The sequence below is a fragment of the Danio rerio genome, chromosome 9, assembly GCF_049306965.1.
Source record: "Danio rerio strain Tuebingen ecotype United States chromosome 9, GRCz12tu, whole genome shotgun sequence".
NCBI lineage: Eukaryota > Metazoa > Chordata > Actinopteri > Cypriniformes > Danionidae > Danio > Danio rerio.
Genome location: NC_133184.1, coordinates 34,473,142 through 34,490,675, shown reverse-complemented (window position 1 = coordinate 34,490,675; position 17,534 = coordinate 34,473,142). Strand labels below are relative to the sequence as shown.

The window sequence follows — 17,534 nt, the reverse complement described above, 5'->3', positions numbered from 1 at the left end:
CCAAAATAATAAATGAATGTTATCTGTTTAACTGTTGTTTCAAAATAAAAATCTACTGGTAAGAGGTTGTTGGAACTAATCTGAACACATGCATGTATATGCATTCATATTATATTTCAGTCTTAGTCTCCATGTGAACATTGAAATGAAACTTCTAAAATAGTAAAACACTGATAGCCTTTAACTGGCCTCCATACAGTCCAGAACGCAGAGCTGCATGCGATCTCATCCCCAACCCTAACCCTACCCCTTACAGTGACGCAATCTCAGCTTGCATCATCAAGGCTGCATCCCCCGATACTGTTGGAGAATCTACATTTGCAATAAAAAGGTACCATAATGTTGATGTATATGGTTTCTATTTGTAATTTAGGGTTCTGTAAATAAGGGGGAAATAAGTATATAGAATAGAAAGTGCTTATATTAGATGGGCTTGAATATGATTTAGGATCTCGCTGTAAATACAAATATACAGAAATTCATACAAGAAATCCTACAAAATATCATATTTACCTGTATATCGACATACTAAGCAGCAGATGGCGCTGTGTGTCCACCGTCTTCATCTGTCGGTGCTTTAGAAGAAGAGTATTTTCCAGCGCACTCCTCCATCATGTCCTCTCCACTGCGCACCATGATTTCGCGCCTCTCGCTCTTTCGTCCGGCTCACACCAGATATGCCGCTGCTGCTCACTTTCATGCAACGTCAAACTGCAGTGGCGCAAGAGTCGCTGTTGTAAGTAACGTTAATGTTGCAGACCCTGACCACTGTTGCACATTATTAACCCAGTTTGTCAAATTAGCTTTACAAAGTTGTGTGCAATTATCAATATTTTGTGAATGTTTTCTGCGTGTGGATTTCTAGGCTTTACTTAACGTTAGTAGTTCTTTCTAGTCAGTTATGGTATGGATTATGTCACCCATGAAGTTGAAACAGTCAAGTTTTCTTGAGTTTTTTTCTTCCATTCCAGGTTACTTTAACTGTCATTGTACTTTCATTAGGTGTTGTCTGGATGTGGTGTTTTTGATGGCACTGAAATCCATGAGGCGTCAGCGTGAGTAACGTTACTGTTATAACGTTAAGTTAGTATATATAATAAGTTAGTTTACTTCCGTTTTCCTTTCCTGGGTTGTTCACCACAACAACCTGTAGATATATAGTTAATATAATGAGGTCAAGGAGGTTTTATATATACGCACAATTGTACACTTTTGAACTGTGAAAACTTGTGACACGGTCCCTATATTTACATGCCACTTTGAATATTCATTCTGAAATCGGATTTCACTATTTAATGGCATGTGAACAACGGTTGTAACGTCCTATAGTTCATTGGCTGCTAATATATATTCCCTATTTAGAATTTGCTAAAAAGAAAAAAACAAAAAACAACAAGACTTCTGCAAAGATATTGAGAAACCCTGAATGTGCGAATGTAACACCAAGTTTACCTCAGTGTTAACAAATCTATAGTTGTAAAATTTAAATGACATTACACTGAACTAAACTCAACTTCAACAATAAATATCGAACAGAAGCAGTTTCAATTTACTTTAACTTTGTCTATATTAAGCAGCTTTGACATCTATTTTGTAAAAAAAAAAGTACTTCGTAAAAAGTGCTAAAGAAATAAAGATGAATTTAGTTGAAATTGAACAAATAGCAAAGAAACTGAAAGTTCTATTAATGTATGGGTATAATCATGTACTGTAATGTAATATATAAACACTGTTATAAATTTATCAAACATTAAGTGTTCAGTGTCATGCACTGTTCCCTCTAGAAGAAAGACAAATCTGGACTCAGTCTGGACTCAGACCTTACTTATTGTGACATGTTCTAAATGTCTATAAAAAGCTGAAACAAAAGCTATTTGTTTATGGGTAAATTAGGACAAATTTGTCTTTTTCTGTTTCTAAATAGTTTCTTCATGGCATAATCTTGTCCACCTTGTCATATTGTTTGCCAGTTTGGCCACCCACAACAAATGATATCTTGGAGCAAACAGCTAGACTGCACAATTAGGCATGGGACGATAATCTTGTTCAAGGTATATCGCGGTTTGGAAAAGTCAAGATTTTAAAACCACCCAAATTTTCTGCTTTACCATCCCTAAGGTATGAGTAAGATTTTTTTATTAACATTTTTTTTAGAACAGCAGTATCTCCAGCGGAAAAGATCTCCTAAGTTGCCATTTTAAATTGTAAAAAAAAAAAAAAAAAAAATCTGTGTTTTTAAAACTAATGAAGACAGCAGAAGTCCATGATTTATTTGAATTATGGCCTATAAGATACACAATAGACTTTCTGGATGGACACATCACTGCTTTGCTCTATCACTCTCTAATGCTTTATCATTTCAAAATTGCATTATGAACACAAGGGTTAAACTGTACAATCACATTTTAAATACGGCTACCTCAGCAGTCCTTTGTGCTCTGGTACCAAAACTTAATGCAAGGACTAATTGTTCCACCAGATCTGCAACAAATGGATGTCTGTCATTACCGACTTTTATAAAACTGTTGTGGACAGAGATCCTTTTATGTATTCACAAAAGTCTGGAATGAGATCCCACAAAATCTAAAAACAATACCAACACTGAGACTTCTTAAAAAAAAAATGCCATGCTCGTCATCTAATGGTCCACTATCGCTGTGGCCACTGAGATCAAAGCTTGTTTCTCTTTATTTTACATGTTTGGTGATGGATTATACTGTTCTCATGTGTTGATGGATGAGATGTTAGGAGTGTCTGTATGTTTTTATGTTCTGCAGAGCAGGAGTCTGCTGAAAAACAGCATTCATGCAGAGTCGGGCCCGATTATTTAAATGTTATTCCAGTTTAAAAATGATAAATAAATGAATAAATAAATAAATGTGTAATTTAGGGTCAAAACTATTGCTGTAATATTTTTAGTACAAACTCTTTAGCTTTTTTTATGTTTGTGTATGCAGAATCCTGGTGCATCTGAGCCGTGGAGGTGCAGAGGTTCAGATGTTTGCTCCTGATGTATCTCAGATGCATGTAATAGACCATGGCAAAGGTCAGCCTTCGGAGACCGAGTCGAGGTGAAGTCTTAACCCTGACAATGTCTGTTCATTAAAACAGTTGAACATAAACGTAAAAACAGTTCATTAGATTTGTTCATGAGCTGATCTGAAAAGATCAAGTGAATAATTACTCTCAACTTTTCTGTCTGCATAGGAATGTCTTATCTGAATCGGCACGTATCGCCAGGGGCAACATCACTGATCTGGCCAAGCTGAGTGCCAGTAATCACGATGCCATCATCTTCCCTGGTGGTTTTGGTGCAGCTAAAAACCTGTGAGTTACAGTACTTCTTTTCATAAACAGGTGGTATATCATCATTTTAATAGTGTACAGTGCACACCACCAATGCTACAACTTTAAAAAATTGGCATTCAGTGTCGCCAGATATAGCTGACTTAATTATTTAATTTAATTTTAATTTATTTAAATCTAATTTAAGCTAGTTCCTCAAACGGTCATAATGTTTTAACTATACAGCAACCAACACCAGCTGTCACAGAACCACAAAATAACTGTATCACATCGAAACACTGCCTCCTCCTACCAACACACTGAACTTGTTATGTAGATTACACTACCTACTGTATTAGCGTATGGTTTCCTTTTGAAGTTTGTCCCATTTGGCATTTTAAATTCTTTTGATTAGATGCTGCTATTCAATCAGACAACGCTTCTGTTTGTTGTTGTTGTTAATGTCCATTGCAGAAAAAAATGATCGATGAAAGTGTCATGATAAACCGATGTGAGTTTAACTGCAGGCGCTGCGTGATGTGCGTGCACGTGAAGGGTAGTCAGTTTTTTCTTGAGTCAGATTTTGATTCAACTTTCCTTCACCTCCTTTTTTGAGTGGGGCTACACAGTTTGCGCTATGCATTGGTCACTACTAACTGAATGGAGTAGGAGCACACAGTTGTGTTGTTAAAAAAGTTTCATAAAAAATATACCTTTCAAAATCACCTAAATTTTGTCAACCTGCATATTTCATATTTTACCCACACAATCAAATTCAAAACTATGGCTCAATCTGGCAACACTGTTGGCATTGCTTGCATTTAAAGGAGTTTTAATTAGTCACCAGTGTTCTGTTGCAGTCCTCATTTCTCTAATAAATTTGTATGCATTTTTACCATTATCAGGTCCACATTTGCCATTGATGGGATGGATTGTGAGGTGAATAAAGAAGTGGAGCGGGTTTTAAAGGACTTCCATAAAGCAGGAAAGCCTATTGGGTTAGTTGTTACATATGTATATTACTAAAGATTAGAGACCAATGCTTTGAACACATTTTGTTGTCTCTAGCTTTTATGTTATAAGTCTTAATTTTTCAAGGTAACATCATGAAGAATTATTTTGTAATGCTGGTGTTGTAACATTTGAAGCTACTTTAAAGGCACAGATGAAAAAGTGAAAAAAAAAATACAGACAAAATAAAATGTATATCTGTGGCCCTTGAAAATACAAACTTGTCTGATAAAGTTAAATGAGCAGTCTAAACATCTATTTCATGGTTTAGATGTAAAGCCAGAACCAATTATTACCATGCTGGGAAAGGCTAATAAAGTTGGGAAAAACAATACAAGGAAATGATGCCTAATTATAAGTCAGTAACTAAGTACAGGTGGTTCAAGAACTCTGATATTAGCCTGGGTAAGAGTTTTGAAGTGCTGTATAGAGAGCATGATCATGTTTTGTTGTTGACTAGTCTTGTCTTCTGGTTGCAGGTTGTGCTGTATTTCTCCTGTGCTGGCTGCTAAAGTTCTCCCTGGTGTAGATGTGACAGTGGGTCATGAGGAGGAGCAAGGTGGGAAGTGGCCATATGCTGGTACCACACAAACCATCACTGCACTGGGAGCCAAACATACTGTGAAAGATGTCACTATATCCTATTATATCTCTTCTCTTCTCTTCTCTTCTCTTCTCTTCTCTTCTCTTCTCTTCTCTTCTCTTCTCTTCTCTTCTCTTCTTCTCTCACTAGAGAAAAAAAGTTTAAGGTTAAATTTAATAATTTAGTTTAATTAATTAATAGTTTAATTAATTAATGGCATAATGACCTGGTTTCACAGACAGGGATTGAACTAAGTCAGGATCGGGCCATAGTTCGGTTAGGACATTTAAGTAATTTTTATGAACACGCCTCAGAAAATAACATTACTGTGTCTATGTTGAGAAAACAAACAAAAAGGGCACTAATATATTATAAGATCTGTCACAAGTTTTTTTTTCTACCAGTTGAAACATCTTCGGCTTATGTTTTAGTCTAGGACTAGACATAAACTTAGTCTGTGAAACCAAACATGTAGAAGTCATCATAAGTCAAATTATGACTTAAAAGTTGAACACGACTAAATGTTCCAATTATGGGGGGTTATGGGGTTCCAATTTGTAGCTGTGGCATGATGTGGTAATTTTTAATTTAAATAATTTAAAAATGCCATTGAGTCATAATTATCAGAACCAATAAAAATCATATTATTTCAAGGCATAAATATTAGAATTAAATAATTAAATTTGATAATTCAATATAATTTAGTACTTTATTATTTTAAAATAAATTATTAAATTAAGTTTTTAATAAAACTTGTATTTATTTTTAATAATTTATATATATTTATTTATAATTATATTATCAGTTAAGTTTAAGATGCTATAAAACTCACAAATAATAATAAAATTAATCAATTAATCTAAATTAATAATAAAAAGTATTAACCATGATATTCTACTTATTCATAGTTAATTGAAAATTAAGATGACACTGTGGCTCAGTTAGCACGATTGCCTCACAGCAAGAAGGTCGCTGGTTCGAGTCCCGGCTGAGTTAGTTGACATTTCTGTGTGGAGTTTGCTTGTGCTCCCGTGTTCGCGTGGGTTTCCTCCGGGTGCTCCAGTTTTCCCCAGTCTAAACACATGCGCTATAGCTGAATTGAATAAATTAAATTGGCCGTAGTGTTTTTGTGTGAATGAGTGTGTATCAATGTTTTCCAGAATTGGGTTGCAGCTGGGTATTTTATAAAATGTGCTAGAGTCAAGTTGGCGGTTCATTCCGCTGTGGCGACCCTTGATAAATAAAGAGACTAGGTCGAAGGAATGAATGAAAATTGAAGTTGTGACAGAAAAAAGTTATAACAGGCTCGTATCCAGGGATGGTTCAGGTGATTCAGAAGACTCACCCCTTATTGACAAAGGTCCAGAATTTGTCCCATACATGAGCTTATTTTTTTCTATTTTGACTGCTATGCCATCATAAATACTGAATATACCCATCAAAAAAAGGCTTTAAGACTAAGCGGAATCCTCTGTTGGCTGTTGCTTTGGTGTTACTTCAGCTAATCAGTTTTGGCCAATGCTAACAATTTTACATCACAATCTGACATAAGAAAAGTCATCTTTCACTACTGTGTTGTTTTTAAACAGAGAAAACATTTTACTGGTAACTTTTATTCTATTTCTTGGACCTTATTCTTGATACAAAAAAAGAGCAATAAAAAGGTGTGAAGCACCAAAAACTGACCATATTAAAATTTATTTGAATAATATATTTGAATATTAATATTTGGCTATTGTTGTTATTCATGTATTTTTAAAGGTACTTTTTCACAAGAGAGGCGTGTAAAAGCTCCACATTATTATTATTATTATTATTATTATTATTATGTTTTAATTTTTTTTTATTCAAATGGCCAAATTCTTACTGCGGAAAGTTTGTTATTTGCCTAATAAATGACAGATTTATTTATTGACCGCTTTAACAGATTCCTATTTTTTGGAATGATTTATGATGTAATATGTATTTAAGTATTATTTCATATTTCCTTTTTCCAAATCTTTAGGAAATATTTTTGGTATATCAAAGATTGTGGTTTTGATGACCATCTGACAAGCTAATTCAGCAAAAATATCGCTTAAAATGTCACTAAAATGCAGTACTTAAATATCGTAATTAAATAGAAAATTAAAAGAACCCCTACTTTAACCAGGCTGGTTACGGGTCTGTATAATGTAGGCTTTTTCATGTACAATATTCTCATTAGTGTTATGTAAGTGTACTGTGCTTTGTCTGAATTACCCTTAACCTTTGGCCTTCACGAAGCTCATGTGGACCAGAAGAATAAGGTGGTGACGACACCTGCGTTCATGTGTGATACAAAGCTGCACTTGATTTTTGATGGGATCGGTGCCATGGTGAGAGATGTCCTGAAGCTCAGCGGGAAGTGAAAATTCAGCCAGTATATCAGTATCTTTACATTCACTGCATTGAGTTCATCAATCATATAGGATATGTGTAAGACACCATCAATTAAAACATAGTAAACTTAAGTTGCAGTCTTTTGACAGACATTACTAATCAAACGTGTCTGCCTGACATTATTAAATGGTATTTAGCTGAATGTCCAGCAGAGGGCACTCTCTGATTTTTTAAATGTTTGAAAAAAGAAATGTGAAATGAAATAACCTCTAGATTTGTCTGTTGTGAAATATTTCAATTGTATTTGCAATTTAATGTAATAAATACTTGAAATGAATATTAGGTCAAAGTACAACTTACAATGTACCAAAACAGCTTGATGTGCATGTTAATTATATTTAAGTAGACACTGTGTGTGTGTTGAAATATGAAGTTTGAAAGAATAAAGAATATATAATTTTGTTAAAGAATGTCAGTGACAAGTTATTTAATCAGCAGTTTAATAGCAATTAGTTATTTAACAGCAAGCACCAAAAAGTAGTACTGAGGTAGCAATTGAAAAGTAGTTCTTTTAAAAATGTATTCTGTAATTGCCTAAGAATTGGGCTGTTCTGCATTAAGTTAAAATGAAAGACTCTTTAATTTAGAATTTTAGTTGTGTTAGCAAAAAAAAAAAAAATAGTGAACATTGTAGTTTAAATTTGAATCTTGTTCTCATCGTACAGCATTTAATACAGTATTGTTTTCCTGGGATGTTATGTTTCACAGTTTTTCTCAGTCTCTTTGGTACATTTCTCAGATCAGAATTGAAATTTGCAAAACAGTAAGTGCATTTCTCAAAACAACATGTACAAATCGCAAAACCCCATGGATTACCTGCAAAAGCCAGTCTCTTGCTTCAAATCATTGTAGTTCATCTATCAAAACTAAAGTTCTGGGTCAATGAATGTGTCAACGTTGTCAAAATGATAAGTCCTGCTGTCATTGTGTATGGATAGGACAGTCAAATTAATTAGTCATGCTGTCAACATAATAGTGAATTCTGGAGGGATGTTCTGATGTAAACTATGGCTAATTTTTATTTTTTATTTTTTTGCTCTTTGTATCGTTTTTGTTGACAGATCATGTCATTGTAATACAGAAAGGAAAAAACAGCACTGCATAGCACAAAGTAAAAACAAAACAAAAGAAATGTGAACAGTACAATCTCCATTAGAAAAAGCCAAGATTCACCTGGGAGAAACGTGTTAATTGTAAACGGATTTAGAAAAAATAAATTCATCTTATACATTATTGAAAATGCATCACTTAAAAAGCATGACACTGAATGTGAATAGAGTTTAAAAATGAACTAATACTTAGCACCTACTTCACCAGTTAATTTGATTACATTAGGAATAATAGAAAGCTGCTTTTAGATCTTTTCACATGTTTTGTAGAGTAAACAGTCTTTGTAACTGCTACTTAGAAAATGTATGGCAAGGTTTAGGAGAAAACAGCGTCCAAAGACACATTTTAAAAAGTGTAAAAGTTTTTACAAAAGTTATTATTGGATGTTGATTCAAAATTGACAGATGCATGAAAACAAAAATGTTTTTACATTTAGTTTCTTGCTTTAGGAAAAGTAAATACACGTTTTAGCACTTAGAAATGTGTATAGGCAGGTACACATTCACTGTTCAAAAGATTGGACCAGTAATATTTTGGAAAGAAGACTTGCACATCAATGCTGCATTTTTGTACTGTATAAAAAATTCAGAGACAGTTACACAATTTTAAATGTTATTACAATTCTAATATACATTTTGTAGCATCCTTTAAGTCACATGTTCTTTCAGAAATATCTATGATCAGAGATTCTGACTTGGTGCTGCTCAAGGAACATTTCTTAAAAGTTTCTTCTGTTAAACAAGATATTTTGAAGAATGGTGAAAACCTGTCATTGTAAGAAATACAAATGTATGTAAATGTAATTGTGTCAATGGATACAGCATTCCAACAGTTTTTTTTTGTTTTTTGTTTTTTTTAAATATCACCTTTTATCTTCAACAGAAGACGGACAGAACCTCAAAGGTTTGAAACGAGTAAAGAATGATTAAATGATGACAGATTTTTCATTTTTGGGTGAAATATCCCTTAAATGTCAATGTTGAAAGCAGTACTATTTTGAGGAAGCTGCTGTTGATGAGTAGTCTTTAATATATAGAAAGAAAGTAAAAATTTATTTGTAGCATTATAAAATGTCTTAACGGTCACTTATTTGACCAAAGTAATGCATTTTTATTAATGCAATAATAACCTAAACGAATAATTAAATCAATACATAATTGTCCACTTCTTTTCTCACTGCCACTTTGTTGTAAATATCTTTCCCCACTTTTCATGTTCATTCAGTTCATGCAGATATGTCTCGCTGGTTACGTAAGATTTTGCTTTTTTTGATGGAGGCCGATTGGTTTTCAGACCAGGTCATCTAGTTCTGTTCTCAGGCACAAGCGCTTTTTGATGGGGATTTCTCCCACCCACATCTCATCAGCCTACCCACTTCCCACAGCCGTCCAGAGAGGCTGGGCAAACAAGACCCCGCGTTCTGCCAATTTGTTCGTACAAAACGTAGGGATTTGGGGGCCTACAGCCACTCTTGCACAGACAAATGGTAAGTATTTGCCTGGCAGTCTGAGACCCCCACCTTTACCACGCATAAATACACACTCTTTGCGTTCTCTACACTCTTAGGCTACTGGTTTCTTTGCACTGGCTGTCTATAACAAACCCTCCTGACAAAATGGCCTAAGCATTGTATACAGCGAGGTTGAAAAATAAAAAGATAAAGTTGTAGTTTTAAAAACAGTTCTAAATGAACAGAGGTGTCACACTACAATACCACGGAGAAACTTTTTCATCAAAATTATTCTCAGAACATTTGATTATTAAGCAAAAGTTAAGTAGGCATCACTGTAGTCATCTAAAATTAGTTCATGTTTGAATTTAAGCTTTATTTACAAATATTTTTGTGCAAAATTAACATTTTAGTCATTTAGGATGTTTTGTTGAAAACGAAATTCCTTAGTTCAATGCCTTTTAGGATTAAAGAATCAGTTTATGAAAAAGTAAAATTCTGTTATGAATTTCTCTGTTTTAATCCCTCGAGACCTTCATTCATCTTCTGAACATAAATTAAGATATGTTAGATAAAATCTGAGGACTCCCTTATCTGTGATAGAGGGCAATTTTCCCGTCTACTGAGATGTTCAAAGTCCAGAAAAGTACAATCTAAAAATTCCATGTGACTTCAACTGTAATTAAATGTAATGTAATGTAATAATGTAAAAATATGAGGCTCCAAGAACTTTTTGTTTGCCAAAAAAAAAAAAAAAAAACTGTAAAAATGACTTTCTTCAGCTGTGTCAGGTTCTGGTCTGCATTTAGTATGGGCAATAAATTAGCTTGTTGTTGTGCTGAGTACTGACAAAATGCATTATTGCCCATAGTAAACCTGCACCCAGACAACCTGACGGAAATTGTCAAACAAATAAAACATGTTAAACATCTCACTACCCTTGCTGTCTATGGAGGATGAGGGAGCTCTCTTAAATATAAAATATCATTTGTGATCTGAAGCTGAATGAAGGTCTCGGGATTAGAACAACATAAGGGTGAGTAATTAATTACAGAATTAGCATTTTTTGGTGAACTAATTCTTTAAGCTATGTCAGTGCTTTTTTATTAACACATATGACCTTGACAGAAAGAACAGAGAAATAATCTGTAGATGATTTTCACAATAAGGAAAGCAGAGCTCCAGAGCCTTCTGCCAGTCACCCATGGCGTTTACTCTGCCGCTCCCATATCATAACATACCTTTTACATCTATTGCTCATTATGCATGTCTGGTTGCTCACTTTGGTCTTTGAAACTTAGAACTCCAGGTCCTTTTTTCAGAGCAACTACTTGAAATGTGGACATTGTTTTTCTTTTCCATTTTGCTTTTGGCTATATGTGAATAGCTCTGGTTCAGAGAATCCCATGCATTCATTGCAGAAGACGAGTCAAGTTGCTTTTCTTGATGCAGAGACTGAGTTTAGTGACTGATGCTTTCTGAAGTACTCCTGGGCCCATGTGGCTGTACATAACATCACAGCATGACAGTTTTTATATGGTGCCATCTGAGGGCTCAAAAGTTGTCTACTTCATTCAACTGAGCATTCTTTGCTTCACAACAATTCACTAAATCTTGTCACAATGTTATGTTTGGTAGTTGGTGCATTACCTGAATTCTTTATGATGTTACATTGAGAAATTAGATTTTTTGATTCGTTTGACATTTCTCACATGGCTCAAAATGAAGAGCCACATTTTTAAAATCCAGTTTGGGATAAATGAAACACTCATTAACAGTTGGACCAATAATTTTGGACTTCAAAACTCTAGAATTTTCTTTAACCTTTTCACTTGTAGTTTGCTATTGAAAGTTTGTTATTGAAAATGCAAGCAATCTTTTATTTTTTTTTTTCAAATTAGCTGATCACCCATTCCTGATTTTCTTTAGCCAATTTGAATGTTATCACTTGATTGAGCTTTATAAGTGGTTATCAGCTGATAGATATGGGCCTATAGGGGCCTTCTGTGCCTCCTGGTAGGCTAAGAATGCTGTTATCATCCATCCACATGGTTAATCAGCTATAGATCACTTACAGCTGTGGCCGTAAGTTAACAAGAATTATTCATATTATTTATTAAATTTCCCATTAGTTGTATTTCATTAACGTCTACCCTACCCCAACCCTAAACCCAACCATCACAGTAATGTAAAAACAGATCAGGATCTGCAGTCTTCTATATTAGTATGGCTGGTTAACCATGTGGGTGAATAATAACAGCCTTCGGAGCCTACCAGTTGGTACAGAAGGCCCCTATCTGGCCCATGCCTATCAGCTGATAACCACTGATAACGCCCATTCAATCGAGTGATAACATTCGAAGCGGGTGGTTTGTTGCACTTCACAAAATGTTCTAACATTTTTTAGAATTGGGGTTGAATCAAATAAGTAACTCTCCTATAGTTGTTTGATTATAACCTGTCCTAAAATTAAATGTGTGAGGAGTGTGTGAGCGTGAGACAGGCTTGTGGTTTCTTCAGGGCAGTGAGTTGTTAATGGGCTAAGGTCTCTGTGTGTTATTGTGAGCGGGGCAGTCTATCAGGGGCCGGACTGAGGCCTGAAGCCCTGCGGTCCTCCTGGCATCCTGATCAGAGGATTAGCAGCATACAGCCGCAGGTCAAGAGCAAGCCAGTCACACACACTTTCTCTTTAACACACACACACACACACTTGTCATTTTGCTTTCTCTCACAAACACCTTCGCTTTCACACACGCAAAGCATTTCTCAACCTCTCACACTTGTGCAGAAGAGGCCTGTTTGATAGCAGGCAGCGGATTAGGTTCTGTGTTCTCCTTTATTCTTATTCTGATTGGCTTATGCTCTTGAGAGGCTTTTTTAACTACAGTGAGGTTGTACTGCTTCACACAATGAAAGGGGATTTCTTTCTCATGACATCATATCCCCTGTCCTCCCCCATTTGAAAGTTTTTAACGTTTTTTTCTTTGCTAATTGAAGACTCTGGGATCATTTTTCAGATGTATGCCTCTATTTTTAGTATAAATGTTCACGTTTTTTGAAGCAGTCTTGTTTGAACCAACATGGAATGGTTTTCATTTAGTGTAATTTTTAATGATGAATTAATTAAATATTTTTCTTCTGCTCTTGAATAATAAAATAAACCACAATGCTATTCCATGCTTTAAGCACAACTGCTTGGTAATTATGCCAGCTGGTCAGTGACGGGACGAACTGTTCCAGGTCTAGAACCATGGGGTGGGCTGCTGTTTGACCAGAGAAGCGTGTCCTGTCTGTTAGTGTACCCCTGCACTGACCCCTGTCCATCCCTCAATAGTACGACGCCTTGTTGCCCCCAGCATGAGGTCTCAGCATCCCCTGCTTGTGATAGTGGGGGGCACACAGCAAGGGGCCTTAGAGGGGATGCAGAATTAGCAGCTAAAATGGAGACTCGCATTTCCATATGCATGCCACTGACAAGTGTTATACTGAAAAACCCGGTACCAATACGTGCGCAAGGTGGCCCAATCCAACAAGACGGGGGGCGCTGGGTGGGCTGGGCTTTAAAGGGGCCTGCAATATTGTACTAATTCGTGCAAGAGACTCTCTATCAAAGCGAAAGGCATACGGTAATTAACGAGGGGTGAGGGGGAAAGAATGGAAAGAAAGAGAAGGAAGAATGAGTTTGGGAGCCAGAGGGACTGGGATGCTGATTTTGACGTGTAAATGCTGTGTTGATTAGCATATGCTGGTTTGTCCAGACCCGGTATTTATCAGTAGAATTGAATGTGTGTGCGGCATGGATGTGACTTTGTCCCCCTAAATTTCCACAGCCACCTTTTCAAATACGGACAGACCCCCCTTTCCTTAAACACCCCCTCACCTTTCAGTTTCTTTTCTTGCTTCATTTCTATGGCCATTGCCTTTTTTCTGCCCTTTTTTCTCAATGTGTGAATGTGAAATATATAAAGCTTGTTGCCAGTGGCAAGGCAGATTTCTTTCATTTATGTTTTGAAGATCAGTCTTGTCCTGCAACAAATGATGAGATCAGTTGACAATTTTTATTTTTTAAGTTATTGATTTAAGTTATCTTAAAAAAACATATAATTCAATATGATTCTTGTTTTTTAAAAGAACAAACAAACAACATTGTCTCAGAATATACACACTTTGCAGGTAAAAATAATACAGGGTTCACCTGTCATGAAATACCTGGAAAAGTAATGAAATTAGGAAAATGTTGGAAAAACAGAAAACCCCACAAAGTTTTGGAAAAATCATGGAAAACAAATATCTATTCTTGAATAAAGGTTACAGTGTTTCCTCTAGGATTTATTTCAGGCTGTGGTGGCAGGCCTTTTGCACAGATCTACCAACTATAGCGTTATTTAAATGACAAATGTCGTGAGCGCAGTCAAATTAATTACCTTTTAATAAGTTTTGGTGCGGTTATAAGCTGATATTAAAAAATGATTGACTGAATGTTGTGAATGAGAAGCTGATAGATTGCTGCATGTTTTACGATATGCTGTATAAATTTAAACATGCATTGTTTTTCTTTATTACACGTGTAGACATTTCATGAAACATTAGAAATTCATAAGTCATAAAAATTTACTTGAAAGTCTTGGAAAAAATCATTAAAAAGTCATGAAATTTTAGTAGTAAAAATGTGTATGAAACCTGATAATATGAATTGCCTTACATGTGGGTTCAACTGTTGGAGATACAAAATGTAGTGTTACAGAGTATGTAGTCATAAAAAGACCCAGTGTGCCAGTCAGTTTTCAAGAGGAGTGCTGGATTTGGATTGAGCATGTTTCAGGTCTAAGTATCCGAGAAAGAGTCCCCAGGTATAGCAAAGAATTTTCCATTAGAATTGGATCTCATAAATCGGAGCCTTTCCAAGTAGATAACAGAGGCTGTATTCATTAATCAGATTCGAAAAGGAGATTTACATTTTTTTCAGTCAGGGCTTGTTGGAGATGCTATGGAAGAGTTAGAGAGTGTTTTGAAACACCAAAAATAGCAAGCTCTGTGTCTGGTTGGAGGAAAATTTTATAGGCCTTGGAGTATAAACCAAAAATATTTGTCCAAAAATTTAACAATGAGGAGCAAAGCAAAAAATGCTTGAGCTGTGGTGTCCTCTGTCATTTTACACTTATCACACATAGATGAACATAGATGTAATTTGGTTTTGGTATAGTGCAGGGGATGAATAGCCAGTTTAAATCTCTCATTAGAAGCTGAGACAAAGTTTTCAAACAACCCTACAAAATTTGAAATGAGACGAGTGGACTGAGAAGAGTTCAGGAAGACATTAAAAAACACATATTTATCAGATAATATGATTCATGTAATGAAATAAATGCTAGAAAAAATATCAAGCTCAAATGTCTTTTATGTAATCTAGCTTCCAGGAAAATATTTCTTATGTTTGTTTAGTAAAAAAAAAATCTAATGCAAGCAATTAAATGGTAGCAGAAATAAACATAAATAAAAAAAATAAGGTATAATTAATAAAAACAATTAGATTAATTATTTAGACATTAAAATAGTGCAGAATTAATTTACAAAACATATACTAAACAGAAAATATGGTCACACTTTATTTGGATGGTTCGTTTGTTGAATTTAAGTTACATTGCATCTACATGCCAACTAATTCTCATTGAATTATAAGTAGACCGCTGGTTGGGGTTAAGGTTAGGGTTATTGTAAGTTGAAATGTACTTGCAAAGTTTCTTATAGTCAGTTAAATGTCTGTTGAAGGAGCAGTATCATCAGATAAATATAGACAGTCTACTAATACTCAAATGGACCATCAAAATAAAGTGCTACCGAAGATAGTACAGTAAACCCTAAATCAGACTGTTCATAAAAATATTCCTGACTGAAGAACTAAAGGTTACAATTATTTTAATTAACTCTGCCAAGCAAAATATAATAATAATAATAATAATAATAATAATAATAATAAATGCAAAAAAAAATGCTTTATAATTTTTTTTATGTTTTCTATTGTTGATCAAATTAACATCAAACTAAATTTATCAATATAATAATTATTTGTTCATTATTTTTTTTTTTTTTGTTTGGTTATTTTCAACACTCAATTGATTACAATCATACAACATTTTAAGGTACATTTGAATCTCAGTGTGTGTCCTTAAATGACATATAATTTACATATATTATTGTCGGGTAATACACAGTACACAAATTTTGTTAATTTGTAATTGAAAAATAGCATAAAAAAAAATAAAAGAAAATAATAAAAATTTAAAGATTATTTACACCCAGGGTGACAATACAGTCTAAATTCTACTTTTAAAATATTTTGTTAACAATTTCTTAAAAAAAAAAAAAAAAACAAGTTGTTGCAAAATGATTGTTGTTGTTGTTCGTCTTGAATTTCTGTATTGGATGATCAGGAATCTCTTCATGCAGTAAGTTGAGCCTGAAAAAGAGCAGAGCAGGTCGCCCAGTGTGGTGCCTCTCATCTTTTGTGTGCCGCTTTCCCTGTGCCAGCTTTCTGCTGTCACATTAGTGCACGTCAAATACACAAGCCTCACATGCAAATGCACTCGTGGACTTTTAGCTTTTTAGCTTGCTCAGGGGCTTCCTTTGCAAACAGGAAGTGCTTTTTGCTCTTTCAAACAGATTTGCTAAGTGTCATCACGTTTGTCTCGCCTTTCCAAGTGTCTCTCCGGGATGTTTTGAAGCAATTATTCACACCTGCTTCAGTGGGCAAGTGGGAGAAACAGTCCTTCATCATATAATGAACTGTTGGCAGAGCCTTTAGAAGAGAATTGTGAAATATAGTGTGTGTGTGTGTGTGTATGTGTGTGTGTGTGTGTGTGTGTGTGTGCGCGCAGGATTGGTCAGTCTGTTACAGGTCAAAGTTCACGGTCATCAGTGTTTGAGGTGAGTCAATTGTGAATCAGTCCATCTGCTGTGGTCTTGGGGGTCAGTGTCTGTAAGTGTTGAGGTGGTCTTCAAAAGTTTTCTTTTTTTATGTGTGTGACAGAACAAACGTATGCATCACATATCTGTGTGTGTGTTCCCTCTTCAGTTTACAGTGTGTTTAGAAGCAGATTTTGCTCAAGGCTGTACTGAATGCTCCAATCACACACAACAATACCTGTCAAGCCATTTGACCATTCACAAAAAGCATGCATTTTCTCTCTCTCTGGCAGGTAGATCTTTGCTACTGCAGCTGCATACGATGAATTGAATGAAAGCAGGCACTTGAGCAACTGTGTGTGTGCCCGGTAAAAAGGTGAAAAAGCCTATTAATCCTTTCCACGATCATCACACTTTCATTGGCCAATTACATCCAGCTAAGTGATAGAATGAACTGGTGATCAGGTTCATTTTCGCCTGTTAAAGACCATATCATTTGTTTTACACACAGCCCATTTGGTTAACAGTACATCTGAATTGGAAATCAGTAAAGTCTTTTTAGCTTGGTGAACATGTTACTTGCATGTTTTTTTTTTTTTTTTTTTGCAATCTTTAAATGTACAAATAAATGTGTCATGGTTCAGTGAAGAACTTTTAACATCCATAGGAGCTTTACAATCCAAAACAGAATATTAATATAATCTTAATATTAAGAAATATCACTGTTAAAACAGTTTTTTGAAATCCATTTTTGTTTGCCAAATATATTTA

At 34.9% G+C, this 17,534-nt stretch overlaps 1 protein-coding gene across 1 annotated transcript; it reads left to right on the top strand.

Annotated features, from left to right (window-relative positions):
* Positions 1 to 574: 574 nt before the first annotated feature.
* Positions 575 to 7,707, top strand: gatd3 (glutamine amidotransferase class 1 domain containing 3). The gene is made up of 7 exons (NM_001017662.2): positions 575 to 736; positions 1,003 to 1,055; positions 2,958 to 3,071; positions 3,208 to 3,327; positions 4,191 to 4,283; positions 4,776 to 4,932; positions 7,141 to 7,707. The coding sequence occupies exons 1-7, from the start codon at positions 635 to 637 to the stop codon at positions 7,267 to 7,269; spliced, it is 768 nt and encodes a 255-aa protein (NP_001017662.1). The 5' UTR covers positions 575 to 634; the 3' UTR covers positions 7,270 to 7,707.
* The last annotated feature ends 9,827 nt before the right edge of the window (positions 7,708 to 17,534 follow it).